General features: G+C 54.9%; 1 protein-coding gene across 4 annotated transcripts in view; it reads left to right on the top strand.

The window, feature by feature from the left end:
* Positions 1-23,414, top strand: part of SOX13 (SRY-box transcription factor 13) — a 45,079-nt gene that overhangs the window by 16,096 nt on the left and 5,569 nt on the right. For 2 of the 4 annotated variants that reach the window (XM_035010253.1, XM_035010252.1), the window contains exons 2-7: positions 16,957-17,155; positions 18,278-18,389; positions 18,685-18,771; positions 20,104-20,276; positions 20,702-20,770; positions 21,128-21,242. In XM_035010253.1, the coding sequence (XP_034866144.1) occupies positions 16,958-17,155; positions 18,278-18,389; positions 18,685-18,771; positions 20,104-20,276; positions 20,702-20,770; positions 21,128-21,242 (754 nt within the window). In that variant the 5' untranslated portion in view covers position 16,957. Of the gene's footprint in view, positions 1-11,201; positions 11,570-16,956; positions 17,156-18,277; positions 18,390-18,684; positions 18,772-20,103; positions 20,277-20,701; positions 20,771-21,127; positions 21,243-23,414 lie in introns of those variants that run through there. The other 2 variants (XM_035010251.1, XM_035010250.1) reach the window with 2 other exon arrangements.

Raw genomic sequence — 23,414 nt, 5'->3', positions numbered from 1 at the left:
GTCCCAGGACCCCAGGATCACGACCTGAGCCAAAGGAAGATGCTTAACTGACTGAGCCACCCAGGCGTGCCAGGATTAAGAATTATTAATCTCTAGAGGTCTTTTTAAAAGGCAACGGTCTGGTGTGATATATTTTTGAACAAATGTGATCCTCAGGGGATGGATAAGCATTACCAAGCCCTCCCATGTGAAGGGATTGGGTGAGGTGTGGAGAGAAGAGACCAGACCCTGCCCACAGGGAAGCTGAAATCTGTCTGGGGAGGTGAGGCAGGGAATCCTAGGAAACAGTGGCACTGTGGGAATAACACGTTTCAGCCGAGTTGGCCAGAGCTCCAGGACTGACGGAGCCATTTCTGCCTCCACAGCCTCGAGTTGGAAGGCTGTGAGGTGGAGTCAGATAGACCCAGGTTTGAGTGCTGGCTCTGCTTCTTCTGAGCTGTGTGATTTCCGGCAAATACTAGAACTTTCTCAGAGCCGAGTTTTCTCACCTACAAAGCAGGCAGAGATTAAATACCTACTTCACAAGGTTAAAAGGATTCAATCAAGTGATGTACCTATTATAGGCCTTCGTACAGGGCCACGAGTATAGAAGGCTCCAGTAAGTGGGAGCTGGTAGGTGGCCATTGTGGTGGTGCTTTGGGGGCTCATGCTAGGGTGGGAGAGGTCCTGGCCTGCCTGAATGTGCGGACAGCCCTCCCTTGGGTCTTGAGCAAGGCCTGTGGGATCTGGGAAAGGGGGAGAAGCCCCTCTCCACAGTGTGGTGGGGATGGATTGTTGGCCCCGACACCTCCCTCGGCCTTCCACAGTTTTCCTTCTTCACAAGCGACACGCAGATGCACTTGCTGTGCAGCCCTGGCCAGGTTGCTTCGCCTCTCTGTGCTTCAGCTTCCGCCACTGTGACCGGCTGCTCACCACCATGCCTGCGTGTTGGAAGGCTTCAGTTGAAAGGATTGACGAGGTGGGAAGTGTTAGAGCAGCGGGAATCTTACCCCCGTGTTTGCTGCTCTTATTGTTGCTGTGGTTATTCTGTTACTTGCGGGACCCATTCACTCCGCTGGCCCAGGTGTTCCAGAAGTTTGGAGCAGGGGTGGGGCGTGGACCCCCCATGCTGGTGCAGAGGAGCAGCCCAGGAAAGGGAATGAGCGGTGCGTCACGCACTAGCAGAGGTGGGGCGTTGTCCGGTGTAGCGGAAATGACTGCCCTGCTCAGAGCCAACTGCTCTTCGTCCTCGGCCCGGTGTCGTCCCTTAAACTGGTCACTGAGGGGGGACACTTCTGCCCCAAGTAGGATGGATTTTTGTCGAACCTATGAAATTCACATGTAGTTGGGATGGCCCCGGGGTGTGAAACCAGCGCGGTCACAAACCCCAGCTGCTGGTGAGTTGTAATGAGTCATAGTAATAAACAACCGGCTACCAACCTTTGGACTCTGGGCGGCTCAGGAGCTGCCTGCAAGGACCTGGCGGGAGGTGAAGGCTGTCCTCCCACCACCCAGCCCTCCTGCTGGAGAGGGTTAATTGGGCTTGGCGGGCCTGTGGGCAGCGGCCTCTTTTCCAGGTTCCTTGGGCTATGGTTTTGGACGTGGAGTCAGGCGGATCTTAAATAGGATTCTGCCGCTTCCCCTTCTCTTCAGCTGCCTCATCTATAAAATGGGTCTTGTGGCCGCTGAAAATACCTGTGAAGTGCTGAGCTTGTTGCGATCACTCTGTGATTATCTTTCTGCTGATCTGGGCTGCAGCCGGCAAGTGGAAACCAGGGCCTTAGCGGCTCTTGTATTTCCAGGGCATCAAAGACCTTGGAGCTCTCCCCCACTTAAAATTTTATCTCTGGGAGAAGAAGTAATAATTCACTCCATGTGCAAATGGAAGAATTGAGACCTTGGGAAGGTGGGTGGTGTGTCCGGGCCCCACGGTGAATCAAAAGCCTCCAGATCCCTTTGCCTTGTACGGGGTTTTATAAACCATCCAGGTGTATGAAGCGTTTTGACAGCTTTAGAAAGTCACTGTGCTGAGGACCCTCGCAATCTGGTGTGTGTATTTTGACTCCCAATTTACAGATAGGAAAACTGAGGCTTAGAGAATTAGGACTTGCCCAGGATTGCATCCTGAATTTGCATCAGAGCTAGGGCTCCAGCTCAAGACCCTCGGCCTCCAAATCCAGTTCCGTTTCCACTGTGCACTCAGAACTCTCACCTGGGCCTGTCTGGACCCCCTCTGCAATGATGCTTCCCTCCATAAAGTAGATCTGTTAGGGTGGATAGTCATGGGCCGGGAAGGAGAGGGTTAAATTCTTCCTAAGCACCAGAGCTGGTTTTGAGCTGGGCGCCTCCAGTGACCCCATCATTGACCCCCACCTCCTGGGTCAGGGCAGCAGGCTGTGGGGGAGGGGAAACAGTGGCTCTGATGGTCCAGTGGGGGCTGAGGGAGGGCCTGGGGGGCAAGGGCAGGGAGGGGAAGCTCATCTCTCTTCCTCCTTGGACAAAGATGCCGGGTGGCCTTTTGGTTTCCATAGGAAGTCCCCAAGGGCCCCTTGGGGTGGGCTGTCAGTCAGCGTGGCCAGAGAGCGCAGGCAGGTTTTGGAGACACTGGGATCCTGGGATGTATTCTTGATTAAGTGGGGACTGGGATATTTTCACCAAGAAAGGCACCAGTAATAGAAAAGGGAAATAGCAAATCAGTCTTAGGGCTGGATGGGACTTTGGTCCCAGTCTGTCCCTCATCCAGGAGGAAAGGACGACACGGGTGGCCCTCAAGCCAGCATCTGGAATAAGGGGATGAGTCCTTGCTCATTTCCCTCCTCTCCCAGGTCTGTCTGTCCCGTCTGTCCTGTCCGTCCCCCAGTCCCCTGCCTTTGTTAGCTCAGACTTTCTGGTATATATAGAGCTTCTATCTGGACCCCTGTCGGCGCTGTGTCCTCTCCACATGGATGCTGAGAGAGGGCCTGAGCAGTAGGATGAGTCGCCCCGGTGCGGACCACAAGTCGGGGCAGCTCTGTTCGGGAAACCAGTGCCCGGCCCAGTGCTTTCCTTGAAACTGCACCCCTAAGAAGGACACTGGCGGAAAGGATTTCCAGGAAGGCCAGGGACCCGACTTTAAGGGAACCTAATCTCTTCCCCTCTCCCCCTCTTCCTGCCCCCAGATCCCTTTCCCTCCCTGCTGAGGGGTCCTCCATACACCTGTCTCTGCCTGGCAGGTGGAAGCCTTTTTTTTTTTTTTTTTTAAGATTTTTTTTATTTATTTATTTGAGACAGAGAGAATGAGAGACAGAGAGCATGAGAGGGAGGAGGGTCAGAGGGAGAAGCAGACTCCCTGCCGAGCAGGGAGCCCGATGCGGGACTCGATCCCGGGACTCCAGGATCATGACCTGAGCCGAAGGCAGTCACCCAACCGACTGAGCCACCCAGGCGCCCAGGTGGAAGCCTTTGATTGTTCCTGGCGGCGAGGGAGGCATGGAGGGGAAGGCCTTCTAGCTGGTGGGGCAGGTCTGGCACTGTCTGGCTCTGGCCTTTTCTAGACCCTTCAATTAGTGATGTTAATTATGGCTTTGTGAGCATGGGGTTCTCCAAAGGCAGCCTGTCTCTAGCCCGCCGCTCCCCCGACGCCCGTTCGGACATGAGTCCCCAGTCTGTGAGGCTGTGCTTATTGCTCTTGCCTCTGCCCATCCGCAAGATTAAAGGTGCCGGGAAAGTATAAATTATTAGCAGCTTCATCTCGTCTTTTTTTTTTTTTTTTTTGTGGTGAAAGATGCAATAACAAAATTTATCATTTTAACCATTTCTAATTGTATGGTTCAGGGGCAGGAAGTGCATTCACAGTATACATCCCACCGTCCCTCCGGAATTTTGCATCATCCCGAACTGCAATTCTGTTGCCATTAAACAACAGCTCGCCCTTCCCCCTCTCCCTGCCCCTGGTACCGTCTATTCTACTTTCTGTGTCTATGAATTTAATTTTCCAAGTGCCTCCTATAAGCAGAATCAGATATTAGTCCTTTTGTGTCCGGCTTATTTCCCTTAGCATCATGTTTTCCAGGTTCGCCCACGTTGTACCATGTGTCAGAATTCGCTTCCTTTTAAGGCTGATAACAGTCTGACATATATATATATACATATATGTAAAATATATATTCTATCCACACACACACCACACTTGATCCATTCATCCTTCCATAGACATTTGGGTTATTTCCACCATTGGGCTGTTGTGAATGATGCTTATGAACGTGGGTGTCCAGTATTCCTTCAAGGCCCTGCTTTCAAATCTTTTGGGTATATTCCAAAAGTGGAATAGCTGGGTGATACAGTTATTGTATGTTTAATTCTGGGCAGAACTGCCATGTTGTTTTCCACGCCAGCCACACCGTGTTACATCCCGGCCAGCAACTGTCCACATCCTTGCATCCTCCATCTTTAAAAAAAAAAAAATTGGGGCGCCTAGGTGGCTCAGTTGGTTAAGCATCTGCCTTCAGCTCAGGTCGTGATCCCGGGGTCCTGGGATCAAGTCCCGCATCGGCCTCCCTGCTCAGCGGGGAGTCTGCTTCTCCCTCTGCTGCTCCCTCTGCTCGTGCTTTCTCTCTGTCAAATAAATAAATAAAATCTTAAAAAAAAATAAATTAAAAAATTCCATCATAGTGGGTGTGAAGTGGTATCTCATTGTAGTTTTCCCATCTTTTTAAGGGGAAGTCAAAGCCCTGAGAAATGCTGAGACAGGCCCTCTCTGTAGTAGAAGCAGTCAGACCCTGGGCCCAAGCTTCCGGGCCCCCATCTTGGCCTCCACCCTCCATCTTGTACTTCCTTTGCTACTCTGTCCCCAGCCCATGAAGAGGAGGCAGGTGAGGTCCTTCTGCTGCCTTGCTCTGTCCGCTGATTGTCAGGGTGCTTTCCTTCCCATCTGTCGCAGGAACGGAATGGCTGTGACCCACCGGAGGTGTCTGGAAGGTGCCTGACCTTGAGGGTGAAGAGAAGGTTTCAGTGATACGAAATTTCTTAAGAATTGGACCATTTCAACCCTGTGCACTGGGTACAGAGATCACGGTGCTGTCATTAGAAGGGAAGATGTACAAACATTACAATTGATCTTATAAAGCGTTTCCAATAATTTCTGATTTTTAGGAACATGAAAACTCCCTCGGATAGACTGTTAAGGGGGCGGGGAATAGTCTAAAACTTGCTTGTGAGGTCAATAGTGGAAAAGAAAACTATGCATAGAAAAAAGATTTGATAGAAATCTGCCAAATTCTGATCAGTGGCCACCTCCAGATTGACGGGAAATGGTGGCTTTCACATTTCTCTGTGTTATCCTAAATTTTGCAGATTTCCTACAATGAGCACACATTCCTTTTACATTCAGGGGAAAAAAATGATAAGAAAATAAGAATGAGTGCAACCATTCTTTAGGCATATGTGTTGCAAGGGACTTCGGAGCACACGGTTCTGCTCGATGCCGTGAAGTCAGACTTGAATGGGAAGTGAAGGGAGCAGGTGTGGAGGCATGGGGGTAGGTGGCCTGGAGAGGTGGCTGGCAAACAAAGAAGTGGTGGCTACAAGGGAGCTCACGGGCTGGAGCAGCCCCATGCCTTCCTCAGTGCTGCCCCTTGTTTCCTTGGAAGATACCTGGTAGGACAGTGGCTTTGAATCATTTTATGTCTGTAAGTGGTGTGGGGAGGCTGCATTGAGCAGAGCCCGCCCCCCCCCCCCCCCCCCCCATGCTTTGACCTGGTCTCCTGATGCAACTGGCAGGAGGGAGAGAGGCCTGCAAACCCGTGAAACCAGGGCTTCATCAGCCCCAAGTTTGCCTTTGACTTATCTCATATCAGCTGAACTAGAACTTGCCTGGGTCCCTTGACCTCCATCATGGGAACAGCAGAAGTTGGGGGTGGAGGACAGGCAATTCTGGCTCTCATCAGGAGATGGCTTTCCGTGGTTCTTGAATCCTCAGGCCCGCAGCAGAGAAAACAGTAATTGTTTGGGCAGTTGCTTAAACCTCCTTAAGCCTCTGTCCCCTCATCAGTAAAACAGATTGTAATAGTAACTATTTCACGGGATTGTTGAAAATTAAAAGGGCTCATCCCCAAGGATGACACTTGGCATGTTGTCTGCTTGCTTCCTATTGTCTGATTGAGAGCTGGGTTCAGACACTGGACTGCTGGGCTCAGATGACCTCCGTCCCTCAGCTTCTCCATCCGTAAAATGGGTGTGCCCCAGATGGTTACTGTGAAGACTAAATAAATTAATGTAAGTGAGGGTGTCTCCAGCATCCAGCAGTGCTTGGCACATAGCAGAGGCTCAGTAAATGTTAGCTGTGATCAGAGGGGGTCTTTAGCAGATCTGCACCAGCGTGTCAGCCAGTTGGTGGTGGCTGGCATCTGCCAACTCATCTGATTGTCCCAGGAGTCCCATCTAATGGGTCAATGCCCATCACTTGTCAGGTATTTTGAATATCCCCCTTATTATTTTATTGTTAGCACTGTGAGCTCCAGACATCAGGATCCTTACCAGAATCCTACCTCCTCCCATCCCTTTGCCAGATACGACTCTGGTTGAGGTGGTCCGGCTTCCATTTCCAAAGGGTGCTGGTGCTGCCAGGTGGGGTCCCGGGCAGACTGGGGTGCAGGCTACCGTGTGGGGATCACTTGATGAGCATTTTGGATGAAATCAGAGACTCACTATCATACCCCTCTCCTCCCCTTGCTTCCCTGCCTTTTTGAAAAGGAGCCAAAGCCAAGAAAGAACAACCACCCATAAATAAAGGGGACCACGAAAATAACAAAAAGAAAGAAGAAATCTTGCTTTTGTGGCAGGCTTGGCTGCCGATGGGGTAGATAATGGGAGAGGAAACACGGCCTTTGCAGAGAAAAAGAACGGAACACTTTGTTCGCTTGCAGAATGAATGCTGCTTGAGCAGGAGCTGCTGAATTGGGGTTTCCGATGAGTGAGCTTGTCTTGGGGGAGATGGTGGTGATTAGGTTTACCCCAGGTGCAGGTGGCCACCCACCCTAAGCCTGGGGTGGGGGAAGGGGAGGTAATGGGGGAGGCGGCAGACCTGAGCCAGTGCAAAAAGGTGAGGCCGATGTGTCCAGGTCCGGCCCGTGGGCCCCCCTCCCCCATCACTGCAGCGCTGCGGGCACCTTGTTTCTCCACTTTCTGCTCAAGCTGGGGAGCTAGATGCTTGAGCTGCTCTGGAAGCCCCCAGACCTTCTCTCAAGGTGTATCTACTGTGGAGCCTTGGCGGGGAGGCACATCCCAGGGAGGAGAGGATGAGGCCGAACTGGATTTGCTGATTATTTGCAAGCCGGCCTTCTGGGTACAAGGCTATCTTCCTGTCAACACTGCCTGGTTGGTGGCCTTCTAGGTGACCGGCATTTGTGGAATCCTCTTTCTTGTGCGAACTACCCATCTTGATCACGGACCCATTTTTCTGCCCCTGCAGTGAGTGGCTGAGGCAGGAAGAGGGAAAAGAATCAGATATCTTTCCTGAGCCCCCCGGGATCTCAGGAGGCGATGTGCAGGTGCCCACTTGGAGAGGGGACTGTGGGCTTATGGATGTGTGGAGGCTGATATTTGAAATGACTTTTAAGAAGGGTGCTTGAAATCTATACTGGTTTGGGCTGAGCACTCTGCCTGGCGGAGGTTCCCTGGAGGCTCATTCATTCATTCATTCAACCGCAACAAGATGAGGTACCCATCTGCTTGGTGCTAGGCATCCTGCTGAGTATTTCATATACACTACTTATTTTTGTTTAAGATTTTATTTTTTAAGGCATCTCTACACCCGACATGGGGCTCGAACTCATGACCCCAAGATCAAGAGTTGCATGCTGTTCCAACTGAGCTAGCCGGGGGCCGCTCCTATACATTACTTATTAATTCTCCAGCAACCATGAGAGTTGGGTCTTGTTGGCCCCCTTGACAGGTGAAGAATCTGAGCTGTAAAGAGGTTAAGTCTCAGGCATCCACTGGGCTCCTCCGTGGAGCAGTGGGAACCGGGTGCATCTGCTTCTCACCCTCCAGCTTCAGATTCTGATGAGTGGTTTGGCTCGGCTTCCTGTATCGCCTCCTTACTCCTTGCCAGCACTCTATGGGCTGTATATTACTAGTCCATTTGTAGGTAAGCAAAGTAGAAGACTTCGAAGGTGGTGTGATTGGCCTGATTTGGCCACTTGTGAGAGGGATGCTTGGGTTTGAACCGACTGTATGAGGCTCCTGAGCCTCCATGTCACTCTATACCATGAGAACTCTGTCCAGGTGGCTTAGCCTTGACACCAAGCAAGAGCCGAGAGCTGCCCAGTCCACCCCGGCCCCAGTTGGGGGCATTCCTGGCCCAAATGAGACTTCATCTAGCCTGGTGGGAGAACTCGGTTGTGTTCAGGCCGGTCCCACTTGCCCCTGTCCCCTCCTGGGGTTGGCAGGGGACTGCAGGGGTTCATAGGAACAACACTTCACCCGCTTGGGCTCTGGAGGAAATGAGGGAGCTCCTCAGGGCTGCAGAGCTGCTGTGTCGTCGGCTGGGGAAGGGCAGGCACGGTGGCATGGACAGATAAACAGTGGCGCTGGGGACGTGGGGTTGCCTTGGCACATTCGGGGTGCTTTCAGCCTGTCCACACTGGGGCCTTGGTGCCTGATGCAGGGTGGGCACTGGCTGGCGGAGATTCCAGGGTAGCTGGGGACGGCCCAGGCAGGGTGCTGAGACAGGGCCAGAGGGAGGGAGACCTACAGGGAGCAGATGGAGAAGGAGGAGGGTGACACGCCTCACTGTCCTTTCGGGTTGTGGGTCTTCTGTGTGTTTGGCCACGCAGGGGTGGGGGAGGCTTCCCCAAGGGCGATGGGGAGCGTTCAGGGAGCAAACTCTTTTTTTTTTTTAAGATTTTATTTATTTATTTGACAGAGACACAGCGAGAGAGGGAACACGAGCAGGGGGAGTGGGAGAGGGAGAGGCAGGCTCCTCGCAGAGCCGGGAGCCCGATGCGGGGCTCGATCCCAGGACCCTGGGATCATGACCTGAGCCAAAGGCAGACAGCCGCTTAACGACTGAGCCACCCAGGCGCCCCTTTTTTTTTTTTTGCTTTTTACAAACATCACACTGGGTCCTCTGAATAATTCTACAAGACAGTTATTATTTGTTCCAGTTTGGAGATGGAGAAACGGAAACCTCGCTGTGGTCCCACAGCTAGCAGCTAGTAGTATGCGATGGAGCCAGGCTTCAAACACAGGTCCGGGGGGCCACAGAAACCATTTTCTTTTGGCTGTGCCAAGCAGCACACTTCCCAGCAACGCCGGAGGGGCACCCCTGCCCTCCTTTCTCCCAGAGAGCTGGGGGCCCGAGAGCCTGGGACCTGCCAGGCCGGCCGGGGAGGGAAGCAGCGTGGGGAGGGGGGCCCCTCCTTCCTGCTTTAGGCCTCTCCCTCCTGCTTTCGCTGAGCTTCTGTTCTGTGCCAGGTTCTCTGAGTATCTGCTAGTTTCTAATCAAAGCAGGTATTGGGATCTCCATTTACACACGAAGAAACGAAGTTATTGAGAGGTCAAGTCTTTTCTCCAAGTCCAAATCAGCCTTGATTTCTTTTGACTAATTTTTCCTTGGCCATGACTCAAGGCAAAACCAACTAGAATCCTGTGAGCGGGGAAGACAGTGACAGATCTTTCTGTGCTAGACTGGGACCTGGTGTCTGGGGTAGAGGGAGAGCGACGGTGGATCAGCCCACGGGAAAAGACCTTGCTTTGGGCATCACGGAAGCCTGGCTTCAGCGGGGCCTTGGGGAAGACGGGGGAAATGCATGGCAAGCCCCTGACTTGGTGCCTACAAGCCAAGCGAGTGCTCTGCCCTTGAATGCTCTTTTGGCCTCTCCTTCCTTTGGTTCATGTTCGGGGCTATCCCCAAAAGAAGGCCTTTGACAAGCCAGTCAGCCTCGGCTGCAGCATTTCTGCTGTGCGCTGGCCCTGGGCTGGGCCTGGCTGGTGCAGAAGCCCAGACCCATTCCGCTGTCCAGGACATGGCCTTCGACGTGGTCACTGGGAGACAAGAACACTGCAGGGGCCCCCTTGCACTGTGGGTGGGCTGGAGACCGAATGCGGTCCTAAAGGCAGGAGGGGCCCCAGAGAAAGGACTCCAGGAAACACCTGGTAAACTCCGTTTTACCCAGGACGGTGGGGCAGGCGTGCATCCCACTGGGAGCCTCAACAGCACTTGCAGTCTATCCCTGCTGTCTTTTCCTGGCCTCTCCTCCTGGCCTGGGAGAAGACTCGGGTGCCTCAGAGACATAGGGACAACCACGTGGGGCCATGGATGGGACCATCACAGCTCCAGTCTCTCCCTGGCTCCTTCAGTCTGCTGTGCCCTTGGACCGGGGCACAGCTCAAACTGGCAGTCGGTGGAACTCAGGCCGGATCTGGGCTTCTGGGCCGGAGGTTCCGGGGGAGGCTGCCGGCTCTCGCAGGCTGGAGGGCAGACGCTCCGGTTGCTCACAGAGTTTACACTGGCTGGTATCGGCTGCTCTGCCAGGTGAATACCATTTTGGCCTACCCAGCACAGCCCAGGGGCGGGGGGTATTGGCCGTGGCCCTCTCCTGAGCTGGGGTAGACCAGACCAGCACACGCCCTGGATCGGGTACCCCTGGGGCCCGCAGAGGCTGGAGAGGGTGAGCGGGGCCTCTCAGGAAAGCTTTTCCCCAAGCCTGTAGCCAGCCCAGCTCCCAGCGCTGAGTAAACATCAGAGATAGGATCGGGCGTAGCCAGGAAGGGTGGCAGGGTGCGGCCAGGGAGAAGAATGGCAGGATGTGGCACCGGGGCACCGTTCTGGGCACCCACGCCTCGGGCTATTGTTCGGGGCTGCCTGAGGCTCGCCACCCTCTGGGGCTTTGAGAGGAAGTGACATTCCCCAGGGACTCAGGCCCTGCCCCACCCCTGCCGTGGGGCTCTCTCTCCCTGGCGGTGCCCGTTGGCACCACCCACTCGGCGAGCCTGGGAGTGGGAGCCTGCAGTAGAGTGTACGTTTGGTGTGGGCCCTGTGGGGAAGTGTGGTCATGGCCCTCCTCGGGGGGTCTGCCTGTCTGCTCAGGCTGTCTTCCTGTACCCCAGGGTCTGAGTCACCCGTCATGCTCCGATGACTGGAATTTATCTCTATCTTTATCTGCATCTAGATATTTGCGGGGGGAGGGGGCTGTCGTTATAGAGGGAGGAAGGGCTAAGGGTGAAAACTTCTTTGATTCCAGTCCAGCTGGGCCAGGTCGTTGGCTGATTGGGAGAGGAAGCGGCTGGTGATTTGTTTTGGGTAGAAGGGGGCCTGTGCGCCGTGCTCCTGTGGGTGGGGGTCGGAGGGCCCAGGAGAGGGTTGGCTGCGGGGAGGAGAAAAGGGAGAGGACCGGCACCTGCAGTCAGCTTTGCCCTGGAAGAGCCGTGTTCTGAGCCGCTGGTCCTCGGGAGCACGGGTGCCTCTCTGTGCCTTGCGCTGGGCACAGGGTTTGGGGAGCCCAGGGCCTCTCTGCCACCAGCTCACAGACTCAAGGCTCTGCCCCATCAGGGGTGAGGATGGCTTGAACCGTCTCCCCCTATGAGGCCTTCGCCTCTTACGGATGCTCAGGTGAGAGATAAGGCCAAGAGGGAAGGCGGCAGGGGGCCTGGGGAGTGGGCGCCCTAGAAGGGAAGGGTGGGCAGAGCAGGGGTGCTGATTCGTAGCCCAGCTGGTTTCGTGTCCCCATGCCTCTAGCTCCGAAGCAGGACTGTTGAAACTGGTCCTCCCTGAGCCTCAGTTTCTCCATTTATAAAATACGAGTAAGGCTGGGCAAGAGGAAGAAGACTGGGTTCCCAGGAGCACTTCCACCTGGCTGGGCGGCTGACCCCAGTGTCCTGTGGGCTTGTGGCCTCTGACCTGGACCTGGGGGGGAGCTGGGGGAGCCCAGTAACTCAGAGCTCCTGTGCGCCTGGGGTCCTTGGGCTTCTAGGCCTCTGGAGAGAGGGGTTAGGTGTGGTTGCTGACCTCAGACCTCCTGAAAAACCACGTGGGTAAGGGAAGCATGGAGCGTGCTTTTTTGAGGAAAGGGTAAAGGAATGGGAGGGGTTTTTTAGTCTCGGAAAAGAAGAGACTTTAGGGAAGACTCCAATAAGCTCCAAAAGGTGTGGGAAGTGTTTCTTACCTGTCCCAAGGTAAAGGCAAAGGGAAATGGACCGGCTTTGGTGCTGGGGGGTTTAAGTCGCTCCTAGGAAGAGCTTAGATGGAAGGAAGAGGTGGCTGAGTTCGGGTGGGGGTGGGCCGTGTGCCGCAGAGAGCAGCTTCTCGAGCGTAATAACGCAGACGGTCTGACCGATGACGGTTCAACTTACGGTTTTTTGACTCTATGATGGTCAGGAAGCCATAGGCATTCAGTAGAAACCATACTCGGAATTTTTATCTTTTCCCCGGGCTGGCGGTTACGCCGCACGGTGCTCCCTCGTGATGGTGGGCGGCGGTGGTTCCCAGGCAGCCACGAGACACACAATGACTGTGCCTGTCTTCCACATTCAGGACAGTGTTCGGTAAATTACATGAGATACTGAACACTTTTATACGATAGGCTTGGTTTAGATGACCTTGCCCACTGTAGGCTAGTGTAAGTGTTCGCGTTCAAGGTGGGCTAGGCTAAGCCCGTGCCGTTGGGTGGGTTAGGTGGAGTACATGCATTTTCGGCTTAACGATATTTTCAACTCACGATGGGTTTTTTGGGACATAACCCCATCATAAGTCGAGGAAGATTTGTAATAGCTGTTGCTTTATTATGTGCCCGGATCTGCCTTGTGCTATTTTGCCGAACTGTATTATACTCGGATTGTATGACTATTTATTGAGCACCTGCTGTGCTCCAGGCTCTGTGCTAGACTCAGGGGCTACATTGATGAGCAAAAACGGGTATGTTTCCACAGTGCCCTGGGGTGTGGGGTGTGGGTGGGTTCTCACGCTACTGGGCCAGTCAGAAATTAATGAAGCATGTAAAGGTATCTTTACCAACTGTGATAAGTACCCCAAAGGCCAAGTTTATGGTGTCCTAAGAATGCAAAACAGGCACATATTATAAAGTCTGGAGTGTTAGTGGAAGACTCATCCCTTCATATTGGGTTTTCTTATTTTACTGAGGAGGAAATGAGTTCAGAGAGGTTAAGTCACTTGCTCCAGATAGCACAGCAATTGATTGGACAGAGTTGGCTTTTAGATGTGCCCAGGTCTGTCTCACCCCTGATAACTTTTTCTCTCAACCACCTGACTCTAGGAGCATCCTGGGCTATATGACAACTTAATGGATACCCTCTGTTAATTAATCTTCACGGGCACTGGTGAGATAGGGATTCTTATACCCATTATACAAATGAGACCGAGGAAGCTCAGAGTTAATTAACGTGCTTAAGGTGACACACATCAGCTGGTGGCAGAGCAGGAATTTGAACCGAGGTTGGGGAACCCAAAATTGGACCACCCACCATCGTCCCCCAAATACCCTTGTCCTCCCAGCAGAGCCTGCAGAGGTGAAGTCACCCGTGCAGGGACATGTTCTGCAGAGTGGCAGAGCGGGGACTGCATATCAACTTCGTACTGCCACCTGGTTCTCCGTTCTCTCCTCATTTAGTTTATCACATGCAGCTTTTGCTGTCCACACAGAGAAAAGAGAGCAGCGTGGTTAGGGTCCAGAGCTTGGCGCTGACACTCTCCGAGGGACTCCCATCTCTGTGGGCAGGGAAAGGGGCTGCTCTTTGAGCAGGCCTGTGCTCTAGGAACTCGGGAGGGAGGGAAGGAGCTGCCCAAGGACCCTCTCCCCGCCCCCCCGCCCCGAAACGTGAGACCCTGGGAGGAGCCCCTCAGGTCTAGGCTGTTGCTTCTCCATCAACAAATGGGTCCCGAGAGACCAACCGAGAGCCAGGGCCCAGTGCCCGAAGTTGAGGCAGACGCCTGTGGAAATGGAAGGGGCCTTGTCTGGGCAGCAGGATCTGGCCGGGTTATTTGGTGGGCACCATGCCCTGGTGAACAGACGGACACCTCCAAGCCAGCTTGGCTGGTCACTGGGAGTCCTTTTCTTTGTTGGGGGCGGGGCGGGGGCTGTGCCATTGGGAGCCCCAGGAGGCAAGCTCCCCAGTATAAAGATAATCCCCAGTGCCTAGCTGGAGGTACTCTTGGGGGTTAAGTGTGGGTAAAAAGGCCATCAGAGCTCAAAGGGAGATGTCCTAATGCAGCCCTTTCCAACAGAAATACAACGTGAGCCTCATGCGTAATTTTAAATTCTCCAGTAACCACATGAAGAAGTGTAAAAAGAAACAAGTGAAAACAGTATTATTTTATTTAACTCCATGTATCCAAAACATTGTAATTTCAACATCTAATCAATAACCATTTATTAATGAGCTAGGTTGCATTCTGGTTTTCATCCCAAGCCTTGGAAACTGGGGTGCAGTTGACACTTCCGGGAACTGGCCGATGACCGGCTCCGTGACCGCAGATGGTGCGTGGCCATGGTGGTGGGCAGTGCAGTCCTAGAGTCAATTAGGGCTGTTAATCACCTCCTCTGCCTTCCCCTTCAGCCCGGGGCGGCGGGGGGGAGGTGGATGGTGGCTCAGCCTGTTGCCCTGGGGACGCAGCGGCCCGGACCACCGGGGCCTCGGGTCCGCGGACCGCTCCCGTGCGCCCTACTGCGCGGCCGGGGTCTTGGGCTGCAATGGGAGAAAGGCTTTGAGGTAGGAGCTGGAAGGCCCTGAAGTTGGGGACAGGATGGAGGCGAAAACCCCTTAGGACCCGAGTGGGGAGTGAGGAGGTGCCCTGGTGGCCTGCCCACGCCCGGCGGAGCGGTGGGTGTGGGACGAGGTGGCGCGGAGCGGCCCGGGATCACAAGCGCACAGGCCCGCATTGTTCGCCTGTCACACTTCCTCTGGCTTTATTGCCTTTGTCCAACACCCTATTGTCTGGTTTCCTTTTGTCCCCCTTTCAGCCCCGCTGCCTTTTATTTTCCAGCCAGCCTGGTTGTTTTCATTTCTTTTGTCTGAAGTTCCTGAGAGGAAGGTTTTATTTTCAGCGGTTTGATTAATTCACAGCTTGAGCCCGGGGTTTGTTTGTTATGTAATTGCTGCCCTCAGCTTCGGGATAATACCCCCCTCCCCGCCCGCCCCGCCCCTACGCCCCCCACCCCCCACCCCTGCCCGGGGCCTGGCTGGGCGCCCCTCCCTGTGCCCGGATGGGCCGAGCCGCCGGCTTCCTGGACGCTGGCCAGGCCCCTGCGTGGTGAGAGGGGACCCCGGGGCCGGACCCCGGAGCCTCTTCTCCCGGGCCAGCGTTCTTCGGGTCCGGTCTGCCCCACTCTCCTCACCCTGCAGGGCCTGTCCCGGCTCCCACGTCGGTCCCCAGGGCACCCCGCCCTTTGAAAGTGGCGGGAGAGGTCTGTTCTGGTTTAGATGGGGTCATATCAAATACACCTTATTCAACTATAATGTCCGTTCAGTTGTTTAATGTAAAATAGTGCACAGGGACTCCTGTTTCCAGCACAGGGCCTCACTCCTATGTTACAAGAAACATTTTGTTGTAGGGAGTTGACATGATATACAATATGCTACACCCACAATTCAGTTTTAAGGGCTGTTTTGCTGTATCTGATTTTTGCCTTACACTCCCCCCCCAAAATGTGATGCCCATGCAAAAATGTTTAAATTTTTATTTAACAGTGCTTCTCAAACTGGTGGGTATCAGAATCACCTGAAGGGTTTGTTAAAATAGATTCCTGCTCTACCCACGGAGTTTCTGATTTGCAAGTGACCCTTGACTAACTCCCACGCAAGCCCCCAGGCCATGTTTGGACTGTGGGTCCCTTGTAGGGACTGCATTTCTACGGTGTTTTAATAAGGGGTGTTTACTAGTGCCGCGAAACATTCTAAACAGGTAAATTTTAGCAATTCCTAGTCCTCAGAACTGCCCATTTTACAGATGAGGAGACAGGTGTGGAGAGGTTCAGTAACTTACCTAAGGTCACGTAGTGGGTGTAGGACCTACGGATACCTAGAACTTGCTGCTGGGTGTCCCCGCTGGTCTTGTCCCAGTGATTTTGGATAGGGAGCAGGTGAGCTGGGGGCCACTGCTGCTTTGGCTGTGAGCCTGGCTTGACCACCAGCACTCACCCCCCAGGATCCTCAGCTCGCCCAGCTACTCCTGGTGTCCCAGGCAGTGGTGACAATGACACGGAGGGGGGGGATGCTGGGGGATGCTGGGGGATGCCGTGATGGGAGCAGTGGGTGCAAAGGCTGCTTACAGCAGGGATTGCAAATGCCTACAGGGGCCAATGAGAGAGACTCTAAATGAGGGACTCTAGCTAGCTGAAGGAAAACATCTTTCTTCAAGCCCTACATCTCAGCCTGTTAGTTTCCTACTTTTGGTAGATACATGAATATAAAAAACAGTTCACTTTTATCTTTTCTCTAAGAGGAAAAAAAGGATAAATATATATATATATATATAGGGTAGATGACACTTGGTTCCCCTTTTGGGGGTCAGTAGGGAATGGTAGGGACTAAGGAAAACTGGCCTGTCCATAAGGAGCACCTGCTACTTAATTCCAGCCAGTTGTTACCCCAGACCAACTACTAGAGAAGTTCAAATCCAGATTATGTGAGGTCTCGTGATTTTTAAATTTTGTTAGCTAATTACAAACACACACACACACACACAAATAGACACACATATATATGATTTTGACTTTGCTGGGCTCAGAAACTGCCAGTTGAAAATCTCTGCCCTCCTTTGGTGGACCATTCAGCCAACCAGCTCCAACATGGCAGTAGGCAGGGCCTGCTGAAGGCTGGGCCCAGTTGGCTGTAGACCTTACCATTTAAGAAAAAAAAAAAAAGCACAGGACTGAAGAATATTTTTTGATTTTTTTCACTGTGGGTTCCAAATGGAAGTTTGCATTTGGTGAGGGTGGAGTTGCCGTATCCACCATCAGTTTCCCTCTGCTCCTTCTCCCTCAGGATGTCCATGAGGAGCCCTGGCTCTGCCCAGCTGGCCCCGGATGGCGTGGGCACCATGGTGAACTGCACCATCAAGTCCGAAGGGAAGAAGGAGCCCTGCCATGAGGCCCTCCAGGGCTCGGCCACCGCAGCTGAACCCCAGCCCGGAGACCCAGCCCGGGCTCCCCAGGACAGTGCTGACTCCCAAGCTCCAGCCCAGGTGCCCGGCACTTTCCCCGGGGCTCCTGGGTCAGTGTCCCCGCTTTGCCTCCGTAGCCCACACCGACGTGCCATACCCGGCCTCTCCTTGAGGCTGGGCGGGCACCCACTTACCAAGCTGGGCAGACAGGAGAAGCACCGTCTGTCTCTGGGGCAAGACTTTGGCGGGTGGGGAGGGGCTGCCAAGTTCAGTCAGGCCACCTGTCTGAGTGGTACGTGGCCTCGCTCCTGTGCTTGCTCCCCCGTGTGTGACCAGTCCTTACCTCTGAGGACTAGTTGGAGAGACAGGATACATCTGCTCAGAGTTTATCTACCATATGATTTGAGAAAATCAGCCTTATTACCCAAGCCTGAGATCAACCACTGTTAAAGACAATACAATTCCTCATCCTTAAGATGAAGGCGATCTGAACATGAGCAAGAAGGATTCTTGCAGTTCTTAAAAATCCCGATTCCATGCAAGAGCTGCAGAAAGGATAATATGTAACTAAAACCAAAAGAATGAAAATGAGAATTTTAGGGCCCTGAGGAAGGATCCAGCCTGGAGGGGTCCGTGGGAGGGGTTAGGGGGTCGGGGTAGTGATGAGGGAGACTTCCTGGAGGAGTAGCGCCCCGAATTAGGCCTTAAAGAATGGAGAGGACTCTGGTGAGGAGAATTGGCGGGGGTGGTGTCCTAAGGAGGGGTGGGGGGGTCCCAGGAGTCACCCACCCAGCTGCAGATAAGGCTGTGTGCAAGGAAGTGGTGATTAATAGCTCGCTGGCCTCGACTGCAGCAGCGAACCTCATTCACGTGCGTTCACGTCCTTGATCCCAGCAACAGTCCTGACAGGGGAGGTATTAGTATTTCCATTTTCAGAAGAGGGAAGTAAGTCAGGTTCAGAGAAGTTCAGAGTCTCATGTGGGATCAAGCGCCTCGTGAGTCACTGAGCCGGGACTGAGATCCAGGTCTCTGGTCTGCAAACCTTCTGTGCCTTCGCTATATCTGGCTAAGCCAAAGGTTGGGAAGGTGGGGGGGGGGGGGCCCCACCCAGGGGGCTGGGTGTGCGTCCCCGGGCTACTCGATTCCCCCTGCAATCTGCCCCCTTCTCTTGAGGGTGACAGTGACATTCAGTGTATATTGTAGGATTGCAGCTCCCCTGAGAGCAATGGGTCCCCGGAACCCAAGAGACCAGGAGCTTCTGAGGCCGCCTCTGGAAGCCAGGAGAAGCTAGACTTCAACCAACATTTAAAAGAAGGTAAGATTAGTCTAGGGGTGCCTGGGTGGCTCAGTCGTTAAGCGTCTGCCTTCAGCTCGGGTCATGATCCCAGGGTCCTGGGATCGAGCTCCGTATCAGGCTCCCTGCTCAGCGGGGAGTCTGCTGCTCCCTCTGCCCCTCCCCCCACTCATGCTTGCTCTCTCGCTCTTGCTCTCAAATAAAATCTTGGGGGGAAAAAATAAAAAAGCAGGGTAAGATGTCTGCCCAGGTTGAAGGTGGGCGTGGGGTGGGAGGTGCTAGGACTTCTGCTCTTCATCCCTTTGGTATCTTCTAGTCGTGCCGGCCATCGAGAAGCTGCTGTCCAGTGACTGGAAGGAGAGGTTTCTGGGAAGGAGCTCTGTGGAAACCAAAGATGTCAAAGGTGAAGGCCCATGTGGGTAGGCAGGGGAGGATGTCTGAACCCTTTCCCTTCTCCTAGCTGGGCGATGCGGTCTGGGCCTATACGGCAGTTTGGGGGGCTCTTAGTCCCCTCCTACCTGGCCTATGCCCTCCTGGCTCCTACCTGGCCCTGGCGGTCAGCACCATCCCTCCCCTGGGGACTGAGTGTTCAGTCTGGCCTCTTGGCAGGAGAGGCCTGGTGGGAATCCCGTTCCATGAGTATGGATTTGGACTCTTTTTTTTTAATAAGATTTTATTTATTTATTTGACAGAGCACAAGTAGGCAGAGTGGCAGGCAGAGGGAGAGGGAGAAGCAGGCTCTCTGCTGAGCAGAGACCCCAATGTAGGGCTCAATCCCAGGACCTCAGGATCATGACCTGAGCCAAAGGCAGCCACCTAACCGACAGAGCCACCCAGGCGCCCCTGAATTTGGACTCGTACAGGGACCCTTGTGACCTCAGGCAGGTCACTGCCACTTCCCAGATCTAACTGTATCTAACTATATCAAACAAGCTGGACGTGCCCTTTCACTGCTGAAAATTAATTCTAGGCCACCGGGACCTCACTAACTGAATTCAAGGGCTGCTGCTTGGTTCGTGAGTGTCGCTGTTTTCCCAGTGTGGTCAGTCACACCCCCAGGGGGAGCTTTAAGATCGTGCCAATGCCCAGGCTCCATTCCACCTGCTGAATGTGAACCCCAGGGGCTGGGCACTGGACCTGTGTATTTGTCGAAGGCTCCCTGAGTGATTCTGAGGCGAGTGGCCTGCAGCCTGGCCCGGCTGCGCTGTCATGAGCTCAGCGGGAGGGCAGGAAGCAGTGGTCCTTTTGGGTGAGGGCCGTGTGCCAGATTCTGGACTAAGCCTTACCTTCATTATCTTAGCCTCACGGCACCCCTGTGAAGGGACCGTTCTTGTGCTCATTGATAGACTAAAAAAGACGAAGTGCAGAGAAGTCGGTTACTTGTCCCACAGCCCCGGGACAGCCTCCTGTGGGACAGTCATCCACGCTGACCCTGCAGCTCGGGGCACTTGAGGACCTCTGAGAAGTGATGTGGGACTGAGATGTGTCCCACTGTCTGCATTTCCAGGGGCTGGAAGCAGCGGGTGGGGACCTTCTAGGGCAGGTGGTCATCAGAAGGCAAGCAAGCCCCCTCTGGGGCAAGGATCGTGTCTCCATCCTCTGTCACTCGGCCCCTCACAGGGGCCTGGGAGGTAGCAGTTGCCCAATGAACGTCAGATGGGTGGGTGGATGCGTGGGTGGACAGATGGACAGAAAAACAACAATTCTCACCGGTGGCCGTTTCATCGTGGAGCAGGAACCCAGGAGAGCCTGGCAGAGAAGGAGCTCCAGCTCCTGGTCATGATCCACCAACTGTCCACACTGCGGGACCAGCTCCTGACGGCGCACTCGGAGCAGAAGAACATGGCTGCCATGCTGTTCGAGAAGCAACAGCAGCAGATGGAGCTGGCCCGGCAGCAGCAGGAGCAGGTAGGTCCCTTGCTAGGGGAGAGGGGGTCCATCGGGGCCTGGAGGGGAGCACTGTGGGGGTAGACCTGGTAGTGCAGGCCGAGCGAGGCTGGGGGCGGGGGCAGGCCTGGGAGGGGAGGGGCCATGGGCAGGGGCCCCAGGCTGGCTGTGACTCGGCCCTGGGGGGAGCCAGGGGGTGAAAGGGGCCTGCGGGGCTCTGCGAGGGAGCACCCGCCTCGCCTCCCGCTCACCTCCCGCTCACCTCCCGCTCACCTCCCGTGGCGGCCTCAGAGGAGAGTGAGCTCCCTGCAAAGGGAGAACACACTCTGAAGGTGGACTGTCCTGGTGCTTGCCCCGCTCAGGGCACGGAGGGCACGGCGCGGCAGGCCCCGGGCTGGGGCTAATGTCCGTGACCTCCCCCCTCCCCTGCTCTTCCCTGCTGCCAGATCGCCAAACAGCAGCAGCAGCTGATTCAGCAGCAACATAAGATCAACCTCCTCCAGCAGCAGATCCAGGTAAAGAGCGGGGTGGCCAGAGGCGCAGCAGGTGACGCCAGGGATGGAGGGACGGGGTGCAGAGTAAGCAGAATCACTCGGGCATGGCCCCGAGGAGGGGGCTCATTTCCACTCTGGCCCCGTGCCCCCGTGCCCCCGTCGTCTTCCTCTGTTTTCAGGGAGGGGCCAGAGTACCTTCGTCCCCAACTGGGGCTGAGCTGAGGGCAGGTAGCGGGAGGTGATGTGGGGTCTGGTGGAGCCTTTCGAAGACTGGTCCTGTACTGGTCTGCATGCCTCCTGTGTCTGGGTCCCCATGCCGTGTCCTGGGCTGAGCTGTGTGGGCCCCCAGGGACTCACACAGGGTTTCTTTGCTCTCAGCAGGTCAACATGCCTTATGTCATGATCCCGGCCTTTCCCCCGAGCCACCAGCCTCTACCTGTCACCCCCGATTCCCAGCTGGCCTTGCCCATTCAGCCCATCCCCTGCAAACCAGGTGAGTGGGGGGGGGGGGGTGCAGCCATTAGCAGAGGCTGTCCTAAGGTCCCTGAAGGAGCCCCGGACCGTGCTCATGCATTCCTTTACTATGTGGCCTTCCTGGGCCTCGCTTTTGGATCTGTCCAGTGGAAGAAGAATCCCTTCTTTCTGAACTTCACTGGGAGAATGAACAGCAATAGCACTTGAACACCATGAAGTACTTGGCAGATGTAAGCGGATGTGGCCGATTTAGATGCAGTGTCCCCAGCTCTGGTCCCTTTACTGGACCAGAATAGTAACATCTTGGACATTCACTGAGGTGTCTACATTTCCCAGACTCTCACTCTTGTCTCTACCCCAACCGTGCCCCTTCTGCCCCGCCCCCGAAATTCAGCGAACACAGACTGAGCACCAACCACCTGTCAGACGCTGTGTTGTCAGGTGGCCACGGGGTGGGGGAAGGGTGATGATAAAAATGGACATTGAGCTCCAGGAATTTATGGTCTCAGCAGGGAGAAAGGATGCCAGTAACTGGGGAATCTGGGAAGGCTTTCTAAGGAGGTCAGAAATTAGTTGGTGCCCAGGAGGTAGACTGGGGGGGTGAAGCTGGGAGCTGAGGGTGGAAGGCAGTCTGAGGCAGAGGGCCTGGAGCCTGCTGCCAGAAGCTGCAGGGGGTTGGAGTTGAGGGGAGCGCATGACTGGGTGGTCGTGGGACAGGCCGGTGAGGGAATTTATTTTGTAGAATGCAATCATGCTTGAACGATTGAACGGAGGGTGTGTTGTCACACCGACTGGGTGATGGGGAACAGAGAGGGATGGGGTACCAGCTGGAGCGGGGACCAGTGGGGGGCTGCTGAGGGGCTTCTGGGGACAGCATGACAGCCTGCACTTGGGCAGAGGTGGTGGGACAGAGGCACAGATGGAATATGTAGGCCGTGATCATGGATTCCTGGTGAAGGGTCATGGGACAGGGCAGGGATGTTGCCCATAGCTGCCCCAGGAGTGGGGACAGCTTTTAGGTCGAGCCCCTCTGGTCCACCGTCCCTGTTCCGTGTGCGAGAGCAGGCAGGTGAGTTCCTGTGGGCCTGCCACCAAGGCCTTTGGGCTATGGGCACAGTTCGTGGGTCACGGACTCTGCTCCTGCCTCATTCTACACCAGGCACTCTGGGTGGGGGGACACAAAGGACTGAAAAAGTTAGGCCCTGCCTTCCAGGAATTTTCCACCTGGGGAGGTAGGGAGTTTAGGAAGGGGGAGCAGGCCAGCAGCACAAACCCACTGCAGCTCTGGGTGAATAGAGCTGCTGGAATGTGGAGGGCAGGGCCTGGTGGGGGCGTTGGGGTGCATCTGAGCCCGTGCCTTCTGGACAAGGGAGGCAGGAAACAAGCTGTGGAAGACCTCAGCTGGCCAGACTGCCACCCGCTTTGTTGGCTCCAGAATCCTAGTAACCAGGGGGCCTGGAGGCTTCCAGAGGGCCCTTCCCCAAGCTGAGTGCATCACGCCTCCTTAGCTCACAAGCCCTAGATGGTGCCCTGTCACCTACAGCATGGAGTCCACAAACTCCCAAGGTTGCCTGTCCCGGCCAGTTTCCTTTCCCACGCCTTGGCTCTCACCTCAGTGCTCGCCCTCCGCCTGCCCACCCATAGCCACTAGCCCACCTCTTGCCGCTCTCCCCAGGAAGCCTGCTGCGGGCACCCCAGCTGGAACCAGGTTCTCTGGCATGCCACCCATGCAGCCTGTATCCCTACCGGCCATGTGGTTAGTGATTTGTGTCCGCAGCTTAGCTCTCCACCTGAACGGCCAGCTCCGTGATGCTGGGCTGGGTTGAGGGCGAGTGAGGTGGGCCCGGTAGGATGGAGAATGAAGGTGGGTGCCACGTAAAGGGGAAAGCATGGGCTATGGAGTCTCGAGGACCTAGGTTCACAGGTCCTTGTTCCCATTTCTGAGCTATGTGGGCAACCCATTTTTCATCTGCTTAGTCTCCGCTTCTCTGCAAAACGGGGTGATGTACCGAGCCCCTGTTGTATGCCACTCACTAGGGATTACTGTGAGCTACCGCAGGAGACAGGCTAACACGCGGGGAGCGGCTTTCAGACCTGCACGTAGTAGGTACGGACCACGAGTATCCGTAGAGTGAGCAGAGGTGTACCTGGCCTCGGGTCACCATTGTGTTGGACCCCGAGGCTCCGGGGG

Source organism: Mirounga leonina, unplaced genomic scaffold, assembly GCF_011800145.1.
Source record: "Mirounga leonina isolate KUSES-001 unplaced genomic scaffold, KU_Mleo_1.0 Mir_154, whole genome shotgun sequence".
Taxonomy (NCBI): domain Eukaryota; kingdom Metazoa; phylum Chordata; class Mammalia; order Carnivora; family Phocidae; genus Mirounga; species Mirounga leonina.
Note: the sequence above shows the minus strand (reverse complement) of the source record. Positions and strands in the feature narration are given on the sequence as shown.